Here is a 22,266-nt window from a genome sequence, read left to right as displayed (position 1 = left end):
GTAAACATCAATTCATATATTCAGATTTATGTTATGACATGTTCGATATGCCTGCTATCATTGGCGATGATGTGGTGCAGATGAATAGCGAAATTCCGCATGCCCCACTGAAGTGTCAGAACAAGGCTGTTGATGACCTGAACAGCTGTTTTCCGCTCAGCAATGGTTTTTGGGTTATTGTTATACACCTTGTCTTCAATATAACCCCAGAAAAAGGAGTTGCATGTGTTCAGATCCAGAGAATATGCGGTTCCCAGAGTGGTCCTCCAGGACATCAAACACTCTCCTGCTTCAGTGGGGTCAAGCTGCATCTTGCATGACCCACATCTTGTGGAAACCATTGTCACTTTGAATATTGGGGATGAAATCATCTTCCAAAACCTTAGTGAAGTGTTCAGTAGTAAATGTGCCGCCAAGGAATATTGCACTGATTATTCCGTGACAGGACACTGCACACCACACAGTCACCCATTGAGGGTGAAGAGGCTTCTTGACCGTGAAATGCAGATACTCTGTCTACCAAATGTGCCAATTTTGTTTATTGACAAACCTATCCAAATGAAAGTGTGCTTTATTACTAAACCACACCGTACAGTGCATAATAGTCCATTTGTGCTCCTTGGCCAATCATACAGTCTGAACATCCTAAAGCAAACTGTTCAGAAGTTATGACAATCTCATTTCATGTAGTTCAATAATTGTACCCCTATAAACAAAGAGGCTTCTAAAGAATGGAAGGAATTTCCAGAAAGGAACTTCTTCAGCTTACTTTCAGATTTAACTTTGTTGTATGTCATGCATTTAATATCATTGGGTAATGAAAGATTTTTTTAGGTAAATTATTCACTCCTTTCTATACTATAAAGTCAATTTAAATTAAGGTAATTTTTGCTATTATTTTGACTGGCTGTCGTTGCATATCCACAAGACATGTGGCTTGTAATAAAACAGACATGGTCTCTCCATTGATAAAAGTTTCTGGATTAATTCCCCATTCGGATTTGGCAAGGGAGAGTGATCATGAGAAAAAGATTGAAGAGTCAACGAAATGGTAATATTCTATGAATTGCGGTATGGGGTGTCTGAAGTCTAAATGTGGCAGGCAAGTTAGGAAATCTGAAAAAGAAAATGCAAAGGATCAGTGTAGATATAATGTGGGTCAGAGAAGTGAAATGGAAAGAAGGTGGGCATTTCTGGTTAGGTGAATAACTCATGAATAGAAAGGTGGGGAAGGGAGAGCTACTGTGAAAAGTTCAGCGATATGTTTTCTATCATCAGAACTGAAAGCAACTCAGGTCCAACTAGGGAGAAAAAGAGAGAGATTTATATAAATATACATAATCATGGGTGACTGATGTCTGTAGTAGGGGAAGCAATAGAAAACAGTTACAGGAGAGAAAGATTAATTCAGTTCTGCTATAAAATTTAGCTAGTAGTAGAAAATACAGTGTTCAAAATTCACGAGAGGAGGAGGGGTACTTGGAAAAGACCTGTAGCATCGGAAAATTCTTGTTGGATTATTGTGTGGTTAGACAGATTCCAAAATCAGATAATGGTTTGTAAGGCTTATCTAGGAGCAGACATAAAGTCAGATCACAGTTTAATAATGATGAAGAATAGTATAAGGGAGTCATTTAGAAGAATCACTGTTACTGAGTAATGATTATGTGCTTTTGAAGTTATCTAAAACAGCTGATACTATAATAATGAATACCACTATAGGCAGGTCAGTTGAAGGGGAATGGACATGTCTGATAAGAGCACCCATTGTGGAACAGAAAAATATAAAAGATACAAAGGATGGAACTGGGTAGAAAGTAAGGATAACAGAAGAAATATTTTCACTCATAGTTATATATAGTCTTTGCCTAGTTTCCAACAGAAATGTCATCCTCAGACCATTGCCTGCATCAAAACATTCAATATTGATAAAAATATAAAATACATAAAGTTAAAATAAAAGTAGTTTTCAAGCTCTCTGTATGCACAGATCTCAGTAGTGCAATATCTCAGTTATGACAACTCTGCATCTTCTGTATTTGATTGTAACATAATTCCAGTAGAACATTTGAAAGACTTGTTTATACACCACATCAAAATAACAAATGTATTTAGGAGAACTTGACAGTCATCCTAGCTTGTTTAATATATGTTCATGCACATTGTAATCACACCTCATTATTGATATACCTTCACATACAGCAAATAGTAACTCATAGTTCCATATTTACATACCCCAATAAACTTTACAAATCTTCCTTGTAAACCTATTCCAATTTTCATCAGATGTGGTTGTGACATTACATCTTTAATCCAAAATGAAAAATAAAAATGGTATATGTAACGTTACATTGCATTACCACCAGCTGAGGTGTTGACAGTTTTATACAGGGTGAGTCACCTAACGTTACCACTGGATATATTTCGTAAACCACATCAAATACTGATGAACCGATTCCACAGACCGAATGTGAGGAGAGGGGGTAGTGTAATTGTTTAATACAAACCATATAAAAATGCACAGAAGTATGTTTTTAACACAAACCTACGTTTTTTAAAATGGAACCACATTAGTTTTGTTAGCACATCTGAACATATAAGCAAATACGTAATCAGTGCCATTTGTTACATTGTAAAATGTTAATTACATCCGGAGACATTGTAACCTAAAGTTGACACTTGAAACCTCCGATGTTCAGTTGCATGTTGTTACAAACACGGGCCACGGTCGGCGAGCAGCATCTGCAGGGACATGTTTATGATGATGACCGTGTTTACGAGTGTGGCTGTAGTGCACTGTTGTGGTTTGGTCTAGCTGTCACCGTGTCCGCATGTAGCGCTTGCTGCTATTGTTATTCTGCATTCGTCTCCGCACACAGACCAACTGTAGTACACTGTGTTACCAGAAGTCTGTGATAGTGTAGTGTTGTAGGAACTGTGAGCATGGTGTATTTGAACTCTGAAAAGGCGGAGATGATACTCATCTATGGCGAGTGTCGACAAAATGCAGCTGAAGCCTGCAGGGTGTATGCAGAACGGTACCCGGACAGAGAGCATCCAACGTGCCGCACATTGCAAAACATCTACCGCCAACTGTATGCAACAGGTATGGTTGTAGCACGCAAACGGGTCTGTAACAGGCCCGTCACAGGAGAAGCAGGTGCAGTTGGTGTGTTAGCTGCTGTTGCCATGAACTCACACATGAGTACACGGGACATTGTGAGACCGGTGGACTGAGTCAAAGTAGTGTCATGCGCATACTGCATCATCACCGCTTTCACCCATTTCATGTGTCGCTACATCAGCAGTTACAAGGTGATGACTTTAATCATCGAGTGCAATTCTGTCAATGGGAATTAACAGAGAATGCGTTGCAGTTCTACCTGTTTACCGATGAAGCGGGTTTCACAAACCACGGGGCAGTGAATCTACAGAACATGCATTACTGGTCCGTGGACAATCCTCGCTGGCTCAGACAGGTAGAGCGACAGCGACCGTGGACTGTAAATGTATGGTACGGAATCATTGGCGACCACATCATTGGTCCTCACTTCATTGCAGGGGCCCAAACAGCTGCTACATACATATTGTTTCTACAGAATGATTTGCCAACGTTGCTCGAAAATGTCAGACTGGAAACGTGTCGACGCATGTGGTATCAGCATGATGGTGCACCTGCACATTCCGCAATTAACACTAGGCTGACCCTTGACAGGATGTTCGACGGGCGTTTCATAGGATGTGGAGGACGCATAAATTGGCCAGCCCGTTCTCCTGATCTTACACCTCTGGACTTCTTTCTGTGGGGTACTTTAAAGGAGAATGTGTACCATGATGTGCCTACAACCCCAGAGGATATGAAACAACGTATTGTGGCAGCTTGCGGCGACATTACACCAGATGTACTGCGGTGTGTACGACATTCATTATGCCAGAGATTGCAATTGTGTGCAGCAAATGATGGCCACCACATTGAACATCTATTGGCCTGACATGTCGGGACACACTCTATTCCACTCCGTAATTGAAAATGGAAACCACGTGTGTACATGTACCTCACCCCTCATGGTAATGTACATGTGCGTCAGTGAAAAAGACCAATAAAAAGGTGTTAGCATGTGGACATAATGTGCTGTTCCTGTCTCTTCTGTACCTAAGGTCCATCACCGTTCCTTTTGGATCCCTATGTAATTCGGTGCTCTCCGATACACACGATCGAACAGCGGAGGAGTGGTACTCAAGTGTCAACTTTAGGTTACAATATCTCTGGATGTAATTAACATTTTACAATGCAACAAATGGCACTGATTACATATTTGTTTATATGTTCAGATGTGCTAACGAAACTAATGGGGTTCCATTTAGAAAAACGTAGGTTTGTGTTAAAAAACATACTTCCGTGCATTTTTTTATGGTTTGTATTAACCAATTACACTAGCCCCTCTCCTTACGTTTGGTCTGTGGAATCGATTTGTCAGTATTTGATGTGGTTTACGAAATATATCCAGTGGTAATGTTAGGTGACTCACCCTGTATATACACATCAAAAAAAGTTTTGCATCAACCCAGTTCTGAGAACTCCTGAAGATAGACGTTGACTGTGGATATTGTATCACAGACACAGCCCATTTGACTGTTCAGAGATCTCACGAAACCCACCCAAAGATCTAAACAACCATGCATGAGTAGCACCTATTAGACAGGGGGGGTCAGACAGGCGATCAGTTCCTGTCATTGCACCAGGAAGGAGGTACACGGATTGTGTTATCTGTAGTTCAACCATGCCTAGATGGTCAATACCACAGTTTGATCATGTCTGCATTGTTACTTTGTTGTGCCAGGAAGGGCTCTCAACAAGGGAAGTGGCCAGGTGTCTTGGAGTGAACCAACTGATGTTGTTCGGACATGGAGAAGATACAGAGAGAGACAGGAACTGTCAATGATATGCCTCGCTCTTGCCGCCCGAGGGCTACTACTGCAGCGGATGATCGCTACCTATGGATTATGGCTTGGATAAACCCTGACAACAACACCACCATGTCAGATAATGCATTCTGTGCAGCACAGGATGTCGTGTTATGGCTCAAACTGTGCGCAATGGGCTGCATGATGTGTAACTTCACTCATGACGTCCATGGCGAGGCCCATCTTTCATCTTTGCAACCATGACACCAATGACACCATGCAGCGTGGTTCTGATGTACCCAACAAGATGTCGAATGGACCACTCAGGATTGACATCACATTCTCTTCACCGATTAGTGTCGCATATGCCTTCAACCAGAAATCGCCAGAAACATGTTGGGAGACAACCTAGTCAGGCTGAACACCTTCGACACACTGTCCAGCGAGTGCAGCAAGGTGGAGGTTCCCTGATGTTTTGGGGTAGCATAATGTGGAGGTCATGGAAGGTGCAGTAACAGGTGTATGATATGTGAATACCATCCTCTGACAGATATTGTAACCATATCAGTAGCATATTGGCGAGGCATTCGTCTTGATGGACGACAATTCACACCCCCAGTGGGCACATCTTCTGATTGACTTCCTTCAGGATAATGACATCACTTGACTAGAGTGGCCAGCATGTTCTCCAGACGTGAACCCTGTCAACATGCCTGGGATAGATTGAAAAAGGCTGTTTGTGGACAAAGTGACCCACCAACCACTGTAAGGGATCTATGCCAAATCACCATTGGGGAGTGGGACAATCTGGACGAACAGTGCCTTGATGAACTTGTGGAGAGTATCCCACAATGAAAACAAGCATGCATCAGTGCAAGAAGACATGCTACTGATTATTAGAGGTACCGGTGTATACAGCAGTCTGGACCATCACTTCTGAAGGTCTCACTGTATGGTGGTACAACATGCAATGTGTAGTTTTCATGAGCAATAAAAAGGGTGGAAATGATGTTTATGTTGACTTCTATTCCAATTTTCTGTACAGGTTCCAGAACTCTCGAAACCGAGGTGACACAAAACATTTTGTAATGTGTGTATTTTACAATAACTGTTTTAACGACTTTTAACTTGTTCTAAATTTAACAAACAGTGGTGCAGTACATAACTGTGTAAAGTGTAAAACTGTATTCATAACTTCAAAATATCTTGATAGCAGCAGAGGCAGTGTCGCAGATACTAATAGCGTACCGATTGCTGCCTCACTGTTCTGTGGCCATCAGCTGATTGCTATGCTTTTAAAACATTCCAAATATTGAAAAGTTAAATTAAAATATTTTCATGTTGTATTAATAACAGCCTCAGGCATTTTTAAAATAAGACAGATACTTTAAAATTATAAATACAGTTCTATTATTTTAACAAATATGTATTATACACAAAAAATTTGTAAATGTAGCAGCACCTGTGGCTGGTGGTAATACAGTGTAACATATTACATACAATTTTTATTATAAAAGTGATGTTACTTGGCTGGCGACTATGACTTATTGACATGATAAGGCTTGAAATAAAACTGATCACAGCCTTCTGTTGCAATTCAGGAATGGTTCTTGCAGGCTCTGGGTAATGAGTAAGTTTCCATTTCATCAGGTCCTATATGCGTTCTATTGCAGATTTGGTAATCTTACTGGACAGGTCTCTTGTTGTACACTACAAAAAGCATGTTGCATTCCAGTATAGGCATTCGGTACTTTATCCAGCAGAAACACCAAATGTGACCACAGGTTGTAACTAATGGTTCCCCCACACTACAAACCTGGGATGATAACTGTGTGCCAAAGGTGAATGTACTCTGGCACACGCAGCTCACCAGACCTGTGCAATACACATGTAGGTCAATTGCTCACATATAGACAGAACTTAACTCTCATCGCTGAAGACAACAGAATGCCATTGCACTCTCCACTCAACTCTTTGACAACACCAGAGTAACTGTGCTTGTCGGTGTCATGGCGTCAATGGTAGCATGGTCAGATGCACATGTGATCTTGAAAGGATCTTATAGTCCTCTTTCCTATCATTTTATTTTATTTCTAGTGCACTTTGCATCCTACAGAACAATTCAGGTGTTCTTGTTGCTAAATTTCATACCAGAGAAAACTGAGCTATGATTCAATCTAGCCAATTCCTATCCTGTGATTTGCAAGCATCATATGGTTGTTATGTTGGTTCTTTTTGGACTTGCAAATGTGTCTATAATGCCATTACAAGACTTCCATGTTTTTATATGTAAGCAAACTCACGACTATGATTCCATAATATGTTTATCCCTTGTTCTCCTATTCCAAAACTCTCTGGCATATGTAATGAATGAATGTGGGTGTGTTTCATTTTGCTGTACGGTGGTTTAGTCTGCTGCAGGGACTCAGCAGTAGTCGTACAGAATGGCCAACCCTTGTAGTTTTCAGGTAGGCAAAGAGGTTTTTTCCCCTTGTGTGAGAGTTACTGGTGTTGTGTTGGTGGTGGAAGCCTCATCTCTGGGATTTCCTGGCCACAGGGTTGTGTGGAAGAAGTTTTAGTGTTAGATGGGTAGTCTGCTTGCAGCTCTCCAAGGGTCTGCAGCCGAGGTCTCTTCGAAGAAGGGTGAGTTCATTTAACCACACGACACTTTGTCTCATAGTGAGAGGGGAGTTTTTATGTAATTCAGTCTCACTGAAGTTGCACCTTGTGCAGCTTATGGCCTCGCATTTTGTCTTATAAAGATTGTTTTGCTAGATCACAGCAAGGAATGCGAGGCTTTTCCAGACTTTCAGTTTGATTCCTAATGACAACTTTGAACCATAAGAAGAACGTAGCACAAAGGTGCTGCATATGTTGAAGCGATCTCACATAGGAAGCGCGCCCTCGGTTCTGTAACAGTTCTGATACTAAATGTAACTAGGTTTTCTCTTTTGATACTAGTCAATTGTCAGGATGAGCATTACTGCAATGGGCATTTCATTCTAAAGCATTATGTCAGGGTGAAAATCCTACATAAATTAATTTTTCTCTCTTAACAACATGTGGACAGGGTGGGTTCTTCCTTGGCTTGGTTATGAGGTAGAATGAAACAGCATTTTTACATAAGATAACTTTTATTGAAGATTTGTACAAGATTTGTACAACTCGATGTCCTGGCTCTGAGAGCGGCAGCTGTGTCGTTTGCAAAGCCTTCTGCTGCGGCAGCGGCGGTGTCTGATTACGCATGGCAGTGTGTATCTCATGTCGCTGTCTCGTCTGGCTGACTGGAGACAGGCAGCGTGAGGTGGCCCGTTTAATTATTGCGAGCAAAGTCGTGCATTGGATGGTGATACCTTGGATGTGGCGTCCCAGTGTTTCTCTTCTCCAAGCGGCCGCATGTGTTGTGCATCGGCCAGTGGAGCGGCGCGGTGGGGGAAGGCCAGTGTCTCGCACTCGAACAACGGACTCCCGCTTGCCAGTCTTTGGCTGTCAGATCTTCATCCCATCTCACAGGTGACTGCTGATAAGTGAGGCCGTCTCCTTCCCGTCCTCACGAGTCACCCGGGTACGTAAAAATCAGACTTCAAATACCTTTTAACTTCTGTCTTCTGGTGCCGAGGCTGCTGCTTGCTATTCCATTACAGCGGCGGACTTGGTGCGTCTGTGCATGATGTAGTCTCTTCTTGCATGACGGTCTTCAGTACCGAAACTGACTGAATGCTACTGCTACTATTCTCTTCTTCCTTCATCTGTCAGGCCCACTGCGTCTCGCATATTTATTCACTTCGGTTTACTGGAGGTGAACGACTTCACGGTCATTGCCTCTTCTGTCATGTTGAGAAGCTTTTCGAAGAATCTTCTTAATGTCGGTCATTGGCTCTTGGAATGTAGGCGAGGGCCTTTGATCACGTGACAACTGAGAAACACGTGAGCCGGTCATTGCCTCTTCTGTCCCGTTGAAAAGCTTCTCAAAGAATATTCTTAACATCAGTCATTGGCTCTTGGAATGTAGGCGAGGGCCTTTGCTCACGTGTGACATCTGAGAAACACGTGAGCCGGTCGGGCGATGCCCTGACGGCTGAATCGACAGCGTCCGCTTGTGTCAAACTTGCTGACTTCACGGAATTGTCTCTTCTGCTCTGCTGTTCTGCCCGCTGTTTGCCAGTACGTAACTCTCTAAACTAAACCAAGTTTTTCATTTATATTCTAATTTCTACTTAACTTTGATTTCACTAATTTATTTACTTAAATACCACTCAACAGTTCAGTGTGAATGCTTGTGTGCCTCTGACTGTGTGTGTATACATTCTAATCTTTCCTGAATTTGTGAATTTTCCTTCTTTCATTACTATATGTCCATTGGAAACCATCCACGTGGGTTAATGCTAGAGTTTGTTGGCCCTCTGCCATTACCCTTTGCCTATTCAAATGTGTCCTCTGTAAATGTTAATTGTTTGTGGCTGTGTAGTTCAATGTTGCTAAAATTTGGCCACAGTACTAGAAATTGTGTCTCCACAAACCACATGTCCACTTGAGTCAACTGTGAGCCTACCTTTCCTGTGGCCCCCTGCCTCTGTCCTAGAGTTTACTTATTGCTCTGATTTTGGAATATTAAATATGTCCTGTCCAGATTATTCAATTGTATTTGTGGTTTGTGATCTCATGTTAAGTGTGTAAGCATGTATGTGTGGCCCTCATTGAGGCTTTTTCTCCAAATCGAGTTTCAACTTTAAATGCAACTGTGATATTTAGAGTTACTCTTTTATTTAATCATTTCTCAACACAGTGGAACAAACCTCATAGCCTCATTGCACGTTGATTTTGGGGCCATTCCTTGCTGTTCTTTGAGTGAATGTGGGTCTGAATGTGAGTATTAAACCTTTCCCGTCCCCCTCTTATTAAGACCATCATTCTAAATTAAGAGATTCTGTTGTGAATCGTATAGCATTTCACAAGCAATCGTATATGGTTACCAGGCAACAGCAGTTACATAGATGTCTTCTATCAATGTTTTAAGAAAAAAACAATTTTGTTTCAAGTCCACTGTACCGATGTTACATCTCCTTTACCTATGCCATTTACCTTGTAGTTTCCTTGTCAGCCCACCATAGCATTTCAATGTGCACAGGTCCAATAGGAAGTGTTCCCTTTGTATTTAAAACAAATTTTTTAAAATAGATCTTGTTTTCATGAATGTTGCTGCAAGCTGCTCTTATTCACAGTGGTCACACACTTTTTACTTTATTTTAAAATTTGATCCATGTGAACAATCCCTGTATCATATCAATAATTACGTCCCACCTTTTTATGAGTGACATTGCAATGAATGTTCTTTTATGAGTTTTTTCTTTATGATTAAATTACCAAATTTTGCAACTCAATCGAACCTCTTGTTTGTCATGTGGCTAGAGTTGGTGGCGACCCAATCTTTTACTTTGATTTTAATGTCAGATAGCATTTCCATTTGTGTGTGGCTCTTTTAGCATTCTGGGTATAGCTCAGGGCTCCACTCATTTCATAAACACCACTTAAATTCACATCACTTACAATCTTAATCCTGCTGTGAGCAGATGGTTTCCAATGGTCCTTCGCCTGGATTTCACCCCTGGATGATGTTTGTTCGGTCATCACTGCTCACATGGTTTGCCAATTTTGTCTTATGTCTGTACTGTGTGAATATCCTGAACCTGGCCTACAAGTGTGGGAATTTTCCACAGGGTGCTGTTGAAAGCAGCAACCCACTATTAATTTTAAAAAAAAACTATGCCCAACATGTACAGCAACCTGTCGATCCATTCATCCAGCCTCCTCCAGGGCCACAGTGTGACTCCATGCAAACGGCTGAAGCTGTTCAACAGGTGTGTTACTCATTGCTGGGGTGTGATTGTACACTAGAATGAATGTTTCAGACACTATTCACCTTAATGAGCACAGTTGGTGCCTGCTGAGTCAAAACAGAGAGTACACAGGCAGACATCTTGAGCGCCATCTGACTACCAAATTGCGTGTCAAATGAATCACAAACACTATGATCCTTCAGTGTATGCTGATTACTCCCTTCTGCCACTGAACCCAGTTCCTGAGGGTGTTGCATTTTTTTCTGGCAGAGTATGAAGATTATAATCTACGAGGGTCACTCCAAAAGAAATGCACACTATTTTTGTAAAAATACAGTTTTAATTCTACATGTGTTAAAGTTTTTTAGTGTGTAGATACATCCTTCCCATTTCTTTTCAAACTTAGTTCAACCTGTTCCCGTGAATGGCGCTGTCACAGCATGTCTTCAAAATGGCTGCTACACTTGACGTTTGTCAGAAACAATGTGCTGTCATAGAATTCCTGTGCTGTGAAAACGAGACAGTGGAAAACATCCAACTGAGGTTGAAAAAGGTGTATGGAGATGCTGCTGTCGATCGCAGTACAGTTAGTCAGTGGGAAAGCAGGTTACATGATGAAAGCGGGCACGGCAATATTGAGGATTGTCCTCACAGCGGCAGGCCTCATACTGCACACACTCCAGACAATGTGCAGAGAGTTAACGAATTGGTGACTGCTGACAGATGCATCACAGTGAATGAATTGTCACACTACATTGGGATAGGAGAAGGAAGTGCTTGCAGAATACTGAAAATGTTGGTGTTAAAAAAGGTTTGTGCCAGGTGGATTCCCAGGATGTTGACAGTGGCTCACAAAGAAACAAGAAAAATGGTATGCAGCGAACTTTTGGAACAGTTCGAGAATGGTGGAGATGAATTTCTTGGAAGAATTGTGACATGTGATGAAACATGGTGCCAACATTTTTCACCTGAGATGAAGAAGTAATCAATGGAGTGGCATCATGCAAATTCACCCAAGAAAAAAAAAATTCGAAACCACACTTTCTGCTGGAAAAGTTATGGCTACTGTGTTTTTCGATTCTGAAGGACTCTTGCTTGTTGACATCATGCCAAGTGGAACCACCATAAATTCTGATGCATATGTGACAACACTGAAGAAACTTCAAGCTCAACTGAGTCGTGTTTGACCACATCGGCAAAAGCAGGATGTTTTGCTGTTGGACAACAATGGATGGCCACATGTCAGACAAAAAACCATGGAAGCAATCAAAAAACTCAGATGGACAGCACTGAAACACCTGCCTTACAGTCCTGACCTGGCTCCATGTGACTATCATCTCTTTGGGAAACTGAAAGACTCTCTTTGTGGAACAAGGTTTGAAGATGATGACTCCCTTGTGCACACTGCCAAACAGTGGCTCCAACAGGTTGGCCCATAATTTTACGATGCGGGTGTACAGGCGCTGGTTCCAAGATGGCATAAAGCAGCTGAGAGGGATGGAAATTATGTGGAGAAAAGAAAATATTATTCCTAAAGGATGTGTCTACACACTGTAAAACTTTAAAACATGTAGAATAAAACATGTATTTCTTTTAGTGTGATCCTCGTACATATAAATAATATTTTTCTGTAGTTTTTAATTACAATATCATGAAAGTTCCATTTGATTCTGCTCAGTTCTGTACTCTCACAACCTCCAAATGCCGAAGGAAATTTCTTAAAGTACTAATTCTTACACAGAAGATTTTGAGACTCATACCAATTTATTGGCTCACAGCAGCTAAATACCATGTTTCATGTTTCACAACTGTAGATTCCATTACAAAGCTTCAGTCCCTCATTGACTCATGAATGAACAATTCAAATGTTAAAAGAAATGACTTAAAACATTTGACCATGTTAATATAACTTGTTTCATCTGTTTCTGTTCATGGTTAAACTATACTATGTGTGTGCTTATACAGAATGTACTCTGTGTAGGTGAGAATCCTTCATCAGTCATAAACTGTGTGGCAGAGAACAGCAATGAGAAAAATAACAATGTACCAGAGAAACTATGTAATGATCAAGGCTCTAATGCTTTGCCTGTAAGTATGCTCTTATTTAATTTTATTCCCCTTGAAAATATGCCAGACACAGATATTTCTTGTGAAAATTATGGAATCGAATTTGTGTTCAGCACAACAAATAATGTTATTGCTATTAGTTTTGATTGTACCTCCTGTTTTTAATTACTTTCATATATATAAAGAATTTCACACACTTGATGATGGTTCGAATATTGGTTGTGTAACAGCTAAAGAAATGCATAATGGGTTTTCCAGCTTTTTATTAATGTAGTAACCATTACAGGACATACGGAAGATCAACTGTACTTATCCATTCCAGTGAATGTTTTAACAACATTTCAAAGTTTAGTCTATTGCACATTGTCAGTTCCCTGGACTTTTCTTAAAAGTTGTGTGAGCAGAAAGTAGATGGAGTGCCATCAAGAGTGAAATTTTGTTGCACAATTACGAATTCATATGAAAATCATAAACCACCTTTGAAGTATTGCACATCATATTGTGATGAGATACTCTGTAGAGTGACTGGATCATGAACACTATACATGCATTGGATATGACACATTGTGGGAGCAAAACAAAACTGAGTGGCTTACAGAAACTTACTCCCCTCAATTCCCAGTTTGCACCCCAACGGATGGAGGATCTTCTCTCCATATTAAACCAGTGTTCTCTTTAGTGAATATTGAAAATCTATTTGGTGAAATCTCCTCCCTTAGTACATTACAAATCTTAATTAAAATGATGAATCCTACTCAGTCATGGGCTTTGGCTCTTGTAAGAAATACTTGGTGATGTGCCTGCTAGTGTAATATTCCACAAGAGCCTAAACATGTTACAAGGTATAATTTTTCACCAAAACTTCACACTGCAAGAATTATGTGAACACTTGGAGAATCATGGGATCCATTTAATGTGTTGAGTATGTCAAGGCCCGGCTGATAACGAGGTTGCCACTGAGCTCTTTTGCTCAGTTTTGAGGAGTATTCACTTCCAGAGAAGACCACAATCATGGTTTACTGCTGGGATGTGAAGCTGTATTTCGCACCCCCAATGCGAAGCTGTAGCTGCCAATGCTTTTGGGCATGTGTCCTCCCAGTGTATGTATGAGACTGGTTGGCCACTTCACAAAAAACTGATCATGTGCACTATCAGCTTTCTCTGACAGTTGCAGAAATGACCACTCTTCTCCATCCTTGAAGTGTGCTACCCTAATTACAGAACACAAAATGCAGAAACTGTATGTCAAAGATTGCCTCTCATACTTTGAACCTTGGAAAAAATTGTATTGTTTACATCCAGTTTGACGGTGGTGAGGTAGTTAGCATTACCGGGCATTTTTACACTCTTGATGTCAAATTCTGGTAGTTGTGCAAGTAAATTAAACCATGCGGACGTTAGGCTGTCCCCTCTCATCATTCTGGGTGTGCCATCTGCTGGAACCTGAACTCCCTTCGCCTGGCTGAAGGAAAGACCAACAACTCAACACCAGCCAAAAAACCGTGAATGTGATAATTCAGTGAAAGTGCAATAGATATTATTGTCACCTTTCAATGGTACAAAAATTGGTGTCACTTCCATCTACAATATAAATGATGTTTATTTAGTTACCATTCCTGTAATGTCAAGTACAAATGGCTCTCTTTACCCCTAACCTCATCAGTTGATTTTGTTTATTGTTAGCATTATCAAAATTTAGTGAATATTTGAAATTTCACTGTTGTAACTTTGCTAGAATTAGCATCCACACACTATTGCTACACCTGCACATTCGGTGATTTTTTGCTGTTATGGTCAGTCATGCGGCACTCATTCATAAAAACCAGGCCCAGCTCCATGAGTTCTACAATGTATTTTGCTGTCACTTCACTCAGTTGAGCATTAGCAAAATACTCCTCATAATATTCACACTTTATCTAACACAGTTACTAAATAATAAATTTTTTGTCATGTGCTCCTACAGAAAATACTTAATTTGGATAAGTCACAAAATAAATCGCAAATCAAACTTTTTCATTGAAGCACAACTTTGATTGGGGATTCAATCCTAGGGAGAATACTGCCATACTTTTTTGCACACAGTAGCACCTCCTACCTTGTATTGTATTGTATTGTATTGTGTAGTATTGTATTGTATGTTAACCGGGAGCCTATAAATGATGGAGAGGCTTCATCCTTGCCGCAGCAGCAGGGGTCCACAACCCCATGACAACTACCGCAGTCCACTTCACCCCTCCGCCACCCCACACCAAACCACTCTTTCAGGGTTATTGTGCAATTTTGCATGTTTCAAACTTGGTTTAATTGTAGGAAACTTTAGATGACTTTACTGACTTGTTTGATTGGAAAGCTACCTGCGTGAATGAAATTTTGTTTCTATGTAAACTCAGATGCGAGATGGAAAAGTGAACTGAAATTTTAATATTCTTAACACACTTGTTAGCAGTGCAATACTACTGTTGATTGAAACTGCTCTGAATTGATTTTAACTTCAAATAATTCTTTCCACTAACTTTTATAATTAAATATGAACAATGTAAGAAAAGACAGATTACCACTTACCGTAAAGAAGATGCATCAAGTTGCAGACAGACACAGTTAAAAACACACTTGCATAAAGCTTTTAGGCACAGCCTTCACCACTCACATGCTCAAGCAGGCACACTTAATGCACATACGACTGGCAACTTCAGTAACTTGGACCAGAATGCAACTATCACGTGGGATGCAAGCAGCAGTCTGGAGGGGTCAGGGAAAGGGAAGGGGTTGGAGTTGGGGTGGCATAGGGATGGATTAGGATGTTGTGGAGGTTGGGTCAGCGATGGAAAGCCCCTTTAGGAGGTGTGGGCAGTATCTCAGGTAGGATATCCCTTGTTTCAGGGAATGATGATAGATAATTAAAACCCCGGGTGAAAGATATTGTTCAGTTGTTTGACGTAGCCTTCCTTATTTGATATGATTTAATATATTTGGAAAATAGAGCTACTGCCACAAACAAAATCTTCCGTTATCTTGGGGAGTGGATCGAAAGTGTCCAAGGCCCCAATTTCTAGTACTTACTTGGATTTTATTGTCTACATTGGCCTTCAACTAGTTGCATTTATCACTTTTGACTTTAATGATCACATGATTTTACCCTTTGCATAATTCGATGGCCCCATGTTGTTGAACATTAGACACTCCAACTTTTTTTGTTTTACATTTCTTTGTCCCATAGTGACCAAATGCTAGGTGAAAATAATCAATTGTCACTTCTATGTGCTGTGAGACCACTCACAATATTCCCAGACAACTTATCTTCTTGTTGTGTTATATTGCTTCATAAATTACATAGGAGCCTATGTCCCCAGCATCTACATCATCAAATTCGACCTTTACATACTTCAGCATCTCATCGGCATTCTGACACATCCTCTTTACTTTCCCTCTAAATTTTTTAAATAATTTATTTCGCAGCCACATCATTATACCTCACCTTTTGAGATGTTCCACTACACACTGGCAGTCATGATGGGTCATCAGGTACAGTATGCTCTATACCCTTGATGTATCTGATTTCCATGTTGAATTACTGTAAAAACAGAGACCATGAAGCCAGTGTGCTATGCAGGAATTGACAGTACTTCAGGAGAGTCAAGCTCTATGATCAGTGTGGATAATGGTTTTGTTCCCCTCAAGAACCCAAGACTATGGCAAGGGCCTCTTTTTCGGACACCATATAGTTACACTCGTATTTGCTGAGGGTTCGGCTTGCAAAAGCAGTTTGCCAATGAGTATTTCCTCCTGTGGCTTCTATCATCTGAAAAACTGAGACCCAGAAGCCAGAGTCTAACTGTCCATAGCCAAATAGTATGGTTCACTGAAGTCTGGATACCACAACTTAATATATTCAGCTAAAGTTACTTTCAGCTTCTTAAATGCTGCATGTTTGTCAGCCCTTATGAATGTGCCACTTTTATTCACTAGACTATTCGGGTGTGGACTCTTAGATAATTGATTGAGCACATATTTACAATAGAAAGAGCATGATCCAATGACTGCCTTCAGCTTCTTGCAAGTCCTGAGCACTGAACAATTTTGAATGGCTCTTATTTTCTACGGATCTTTTTCTATAACTTGGGCTGTAACTATATGCCCTTGAAATTTTATCTCTCTTTCTAACAAAATCGTAGTTTTGTAATCTCAGGTTCATTTCTCCCCTAATTAGAGCTCTGGATACCTGTGGAATGTTCCTAACAAGTCTTGATCACAATCATTAAGTCATCCATGTATATTGCTATTTGTGATCTGAGTTTGCTGGCCAAGATCTTGTCAAGTGCATATATGAGTACGAAAACTGGTGTTCAGCCTGAATGAAACCACCATAGTCTGATAACATTTCCTAGCAAGGAGGAAAGCTATATACTTTCACAATTCTGCATTCAACTCCACCTGCCAATACCCTTTCACCATATCAAAACTTGAAATAAATTTCACCCCACTAAATCTTTGCAAAAGATCTTCCATATTCTCACGGTGTTTTGTCTCTTTCTTTACAGCTTTGTATAACATACGTGCATCTATTACAACATGCATGCTACTATCCTTTTTCCCAACATTTACTAAGGGATTGTTATAAGGGTTGTTGCTCCTTTCTATTATCCTCATTCAAGGATGCAATCATTTCCTTTTGTACTGTGTCCTTTTCAGCTAATGGAATATTATGTGGTGACGTGAAAAAAGTTTCAGTCTCAATAACTTCTGTATGATGATCATATCCAACTGCCTTTTCTGGCCTGTCAGAAAACACTTCTTTAATGTCCTGTAACACTTGGAATAATTTCTCTCATTGTGTAAAAGACAACCTGTCTGCATGATCCACTGCTTGTTGTAAGTTGGGCTCTTTCCCTTCATTGTCTAACATTTTCTGTATTGGGTACCACTAATACCTCAATCCTAAACCAAAATTCCCTTCATCTGTATGCACTGAACAATTCAGCTGGTTCCCTTCTAACACCCTAGTTGATTCAAACAGAATGTCCAACTACCTCCCTTCTGCATGATATATGATAGCTTTTTGAGCTCAGTTTATCAACCAGTCAATCCCTAGGATGATTTTGGCACTTGATTCTGTTACCTCAAGAAATACATAACTAAGCCACTCTCTCTATATCTGAAAATCTAATAATACTTGGTACTTTTTAAGTTTGCTACTCTCTCCTGTGGTGCCTATAACCTTAAGACCTGCCACTGGCATATTTTCAATTTCCATTTGTGCCTGGTTATTTCAAGAAAAGCATTTGAAACAGTAGTTATTTTCATTCCTGTATCCAAAAGTACAAACATTTCCTGTCCATGTACTTTAATGGGAATGATGGTTTGCACCCTAGTGTCCTACCTCCAGTCTTCTCCATTTTCCCATAATAAATCCTTTCAACTGCAAGGTCTTGCCATGATATCCGACCCATTTTTATAGTGAAAGTATTATCTGGAGGTTTCATTCTCCATTTCAACCATCCTGCTCTGCTTTCTCTCATAGCTCAATGCCTACATATTCTGAGACCGCATCCTCTTCTACAGTGTCTTTTTGGTTATGTCCTTCCGCCATGGTTTCGGAAACTTCCTCGCTTACTACATCTTCATTGTTTTCCTGATGGATTTTGGTTTTATTTTCTTTAGCTCAAATTGACACTACAAATTTTACAGTTAGAGTGTATATTTCTTACAGTTGTTCATCTTTCTCTATTTACAATTCATCAGAATCATACATATCTTGCTAGTCTTAAAAGATGCTGTCTTACAATACTGATTATGACCAATTTCTTGTTCTTCTTGCCCCATCTCTTCTCTGAACAGTTTGCACAGGTTTAAATCAATTCCATCGACTTCTTTGTCAGAAAAAGAGACCACCTCATTGCAGCTGCTCAAATCTTCCTTGTTTTCCTGCAAATTTTCTAATCTATGTAGGATGTCTCCGATAGTACTGTCAGTTGTATAAATTCCAACAGTTTCGGATACCTCATCTTCTTGCTGTCACATCTCTTGTTTTCTTGGTTATACATGACTGCTATCACTATTACCAATTGAAATTGACATTACTCTCTATTATTTGCAGGTTTGGGTCAGAATTAGTCCCTTCTATGGAAGTTGTCGGATTCTTAGCAGGCTGATTCTTCACCTGTTGAGTGTATTGAGCAAAAGAGATAATCTCGTAATATGCATGCATGTCAGCATCACCCTTCCCCTTACTGCCTTCCTCTTCCTTCACGATTTATCCTCATCACAATTCATCGACTCGTTAAGTAGTATCTATGCAGATCTTATTTTACCAGTTCATCTTGCACCCTATTACCAGTTAAGTTTTCCCTTCCTGGTGGTAACAACCTACTCAGCCTTCTCTAACTGTTCCTCTCATCATATTTGTTTGTGGCTGATTGCCATTAGCTCTTTCAGGGACATTGTGGTTCCTGAATCCTCTTCGATTGTGAGTTTTGCACTCTATATTTTTGCTCTCTGCTTTTCCAGAAAGTCTTCATAATTATGATGGTTACATCCTACGTATAGCTTGGAATCATCTGGCAGATTCTTCTTGAGTTCTCAAGCTATCTCAGACTCAGACCTTCTGCTTTTTAAATACTCCAAGCTCTTAAACTATGATTCACAATATTCCTTCATGGATCCGCATCCATGTTTTGGCTTTCTGGCAATGGTAAACTCTCATCACAATTGGTCTTATTTCTGGACAGACTAAAACTCTTCCAGAAACTTACTCTCAAAAATTCAGAGAATGGCAAATTCTCCACATCCTAATTCAGTCCCCATCACTTAGCATTTCCTGTTAAGAAATTAATTACTGAATTTATCCTTTCTTTGTCTGACATCATGAGTAGCACATACAGTTTTTGATGAAGTCTGTAGAATGCCAACCTCCCTGTTTTTTCTGAGGGCCAAACTTACCCTCTATACTTAATACCCCAGAATTCTTTGTTACAAATGGTGTGTAACTACTCAGTGTCTGATTCTGTACCTGCAAATGTACCAATTCCATCTCTGTATGAATTGTTGTGGATTCTTGCTGTTGAATGCAAGAACCCATGTTCTCTAGTACACTCTTCATTGTGTTGCATAATGCTTCCAGTTTGGCTTGTGTTTCATCTGAAATTTCAGTCCTAACTATTGGTTCAATAACTTGCAGCTGTCCTTCTATAAGAGGTTGTACCTCTCATTCTAATCTCTAAGTTTCCAAATCAAATCTTTCTTTGATACTGGCAAATTTTGTCTGAATTTTAGTTACATCAGTCTTCATGTTGTTTACCAGTTTGCTTATGTCAGTTATGCATTGGCTTTGTGCCTGAAAGATTTCAATCCAAACTGTATATCATGGTCCCTCTTTTGATATACCCGGTTTTCACTTGAATATCAATTTTGTCTTTCAGTTTAGTCATCTTTGTTTCCTTTTGTGTCAATTTTGTATCCAGGCTAGTATTTATTTTACACTCTAACTGCAGCATAATAGTGTTCATGTTAGTTTCCAGCTGCTTTGGATTATTTTTGAAACCTGCATCCACATTGTTCATATTGTTGGTAATACCTGTAGCCATAACATTATTTGAGTCACTATATGATTGAACAAAGTCACTAAATCAACACTGATATCCATTTGCATCCCCTCCACTGCCACATACGGTTCAGTTTTAATTTTTACTTGACCAGAATCATGTTCCATTTTTATAATCAGCGTAAATCTTCTTAATGGATTGTCTAATCCACATGTACAGTTACATCCACCAACAAAAAAAAAAAAATCTGTTTTCACTGCAGGTAACACCATTCAAGAACTGTCTTCTAAATTGTTGTTCTGTCTTACACTGTCTTCTGCCATCTTGTGATCGAAAGGCAATGCCTCATCTGGTACACTAGGACCTGACATCATGTTGTGCTGCTCTCATTTGTGCCTATCTAAAATTTTCACACAGTGAAGCACAAGCTGCTTAACTATTCTGAATGTTAGGTTTCCTATTATTATACAGGTTATTGCATGGACTTACCAATTTTGGTATTTATTTTACAATGCCAAAATTACAAAACTGAAGGTTATGTAATTTACCATTTTACTGCAGTAATGCACAAATTTTAAAAATCCTGTCACCCAGTCAACAGGTTCAATGGTATAAAAATTATTTGATAATATAATTAAATTTGGGGTGTAAAGAGTTGAAACCTGAATGACAAACCCAAATCATGTTTCTTGTGCGTTGTTATTCTGATGTCACTTCCATCTACAATGTAAGTGATGTTTGTTCAATTTCAGTCCCTATAATGTCAAGTACAACTGACTCTCTTTACCCCTAATGTCACCACTCGACTTTATCACTCACAAAATTTAGTGAATGATTCAAATTTTACTGTGGTAACTTTGCTGGAATTGGCAGCCATGTACTACTTCTATACCAGCGTATTTGGAAATTTTTTGCTGCCACTCATTCATATAACTGCTGGCTGCCTGCCTTATTCTGTATTTTCTACAAGCTATTATGCTGTCACTTCACTCAGTTGAACATTAGTGAAACACTACACACAATGTCCACCTGTTATCAAACACAATTACTAAACAATAAACAATCATAGGTAGAACACTGCCTTACATTTCATATGCAGTCACACTTCCTACCTTACCCACTTTCCTATTGATTTATAATCCCAGTTGGCAGCCATAACAGCAGACAGCCTAAGCAAATTCCGAAGAGAGCATTAATCACTTACCAAGAGTTATCCCGTGTGTAGAACTAACTAATTCAATGAAGGTCGGTCACCAGCTCTAGAGCAGCAAATTTTGTTCCCGGTTTGAATTAATTTTAATGACTTTAGATGACTTCACTGACTTGTTGTATGACTGAAAAGTTACTTGCAAGAATGAAATTTTATTTCTCTGTAAACTCAGAACTGAAATTTTAATATTCTTAGCACACTTGCTACTAATGGAATAATATTGTTGACTGAAATGAACTTAATTGATTTTGGCTTTGAATAATTCTTTGCAAGAACTTTTGTAATTCAGTGACAGATAATTTTAAACAAATTACCTATAAACAGGTGACCACATTGTCTTTGCACTAACAGTGCCGCTCTAAAGGAGCATACATCATCATAATGTAACATTGGATAAGACGACAAGTTTTTTTCCTTATACTGTGCTACAAATAAACTTGAATAGTAATACTGATATTCAAATAGCAATGTACTTTAGGAAAGAGGAATGTGGTTTCAGGCAAAATAACTTTACAAGAATTCCAATTAGTAGTTCCACATTACTACTAAATTGATCACAAATTGAAATTATCGACTGGTGGTATTCTGCATAGATTTGAAATTATTTTCCGATTATAAAAATTATTAACAAAAGTCTCATACCTCATTTTCTTTTGTTACAAGTTGAGACGCCATGGTGGCAGCATGATGTCTTCATGTCTCTATACTG

General features: G+C 39.6%; 1 protein-coding gene across 1 annotated transcript in view; it reads left to right on the top strand.

Annotated features, from left to right (window-relative positions):
• The window catches only part of LOC126427181 (uncharacterized), a 79,475-nt gene that overhangs the window by 48,126 nt on the left and 9,083 nt on the right, over nt 1–22,266 (top strand). Inside the window, exon 3 of the mRNA XM_050089405.1 lies at nt 12,724–12,830. Coding sequence (XP_049945362.1) covers nt 12,724–12,830 — 107 coding nt within the window. The remainder of the gene's footprint in view (nt 1–12,723; nt 12,831–22,266) is intronic.

The sequence above is a fragment of the Schistocerca serialis genome, chromosome 11 (assembly GCF_023864345.2).
Source record: "Schistocerca serialis cubense isolate TAMUIC-IGC-003099 chromosome 11, iqSchSeri2.2, whole genome shotgun sequence".
NCBI classification, from domain to species: domain Eukaryota; kingdom Metazoa; phylum Arthropoda; class Insecta; order Orthoptera; family Acrididae; genus Schistocerca; species Schistocerca serialis.
Note: the sequence above shows the minus strand (reverse complement) of the source record. Positions and strands in the feature narration are given on the sequence as shown.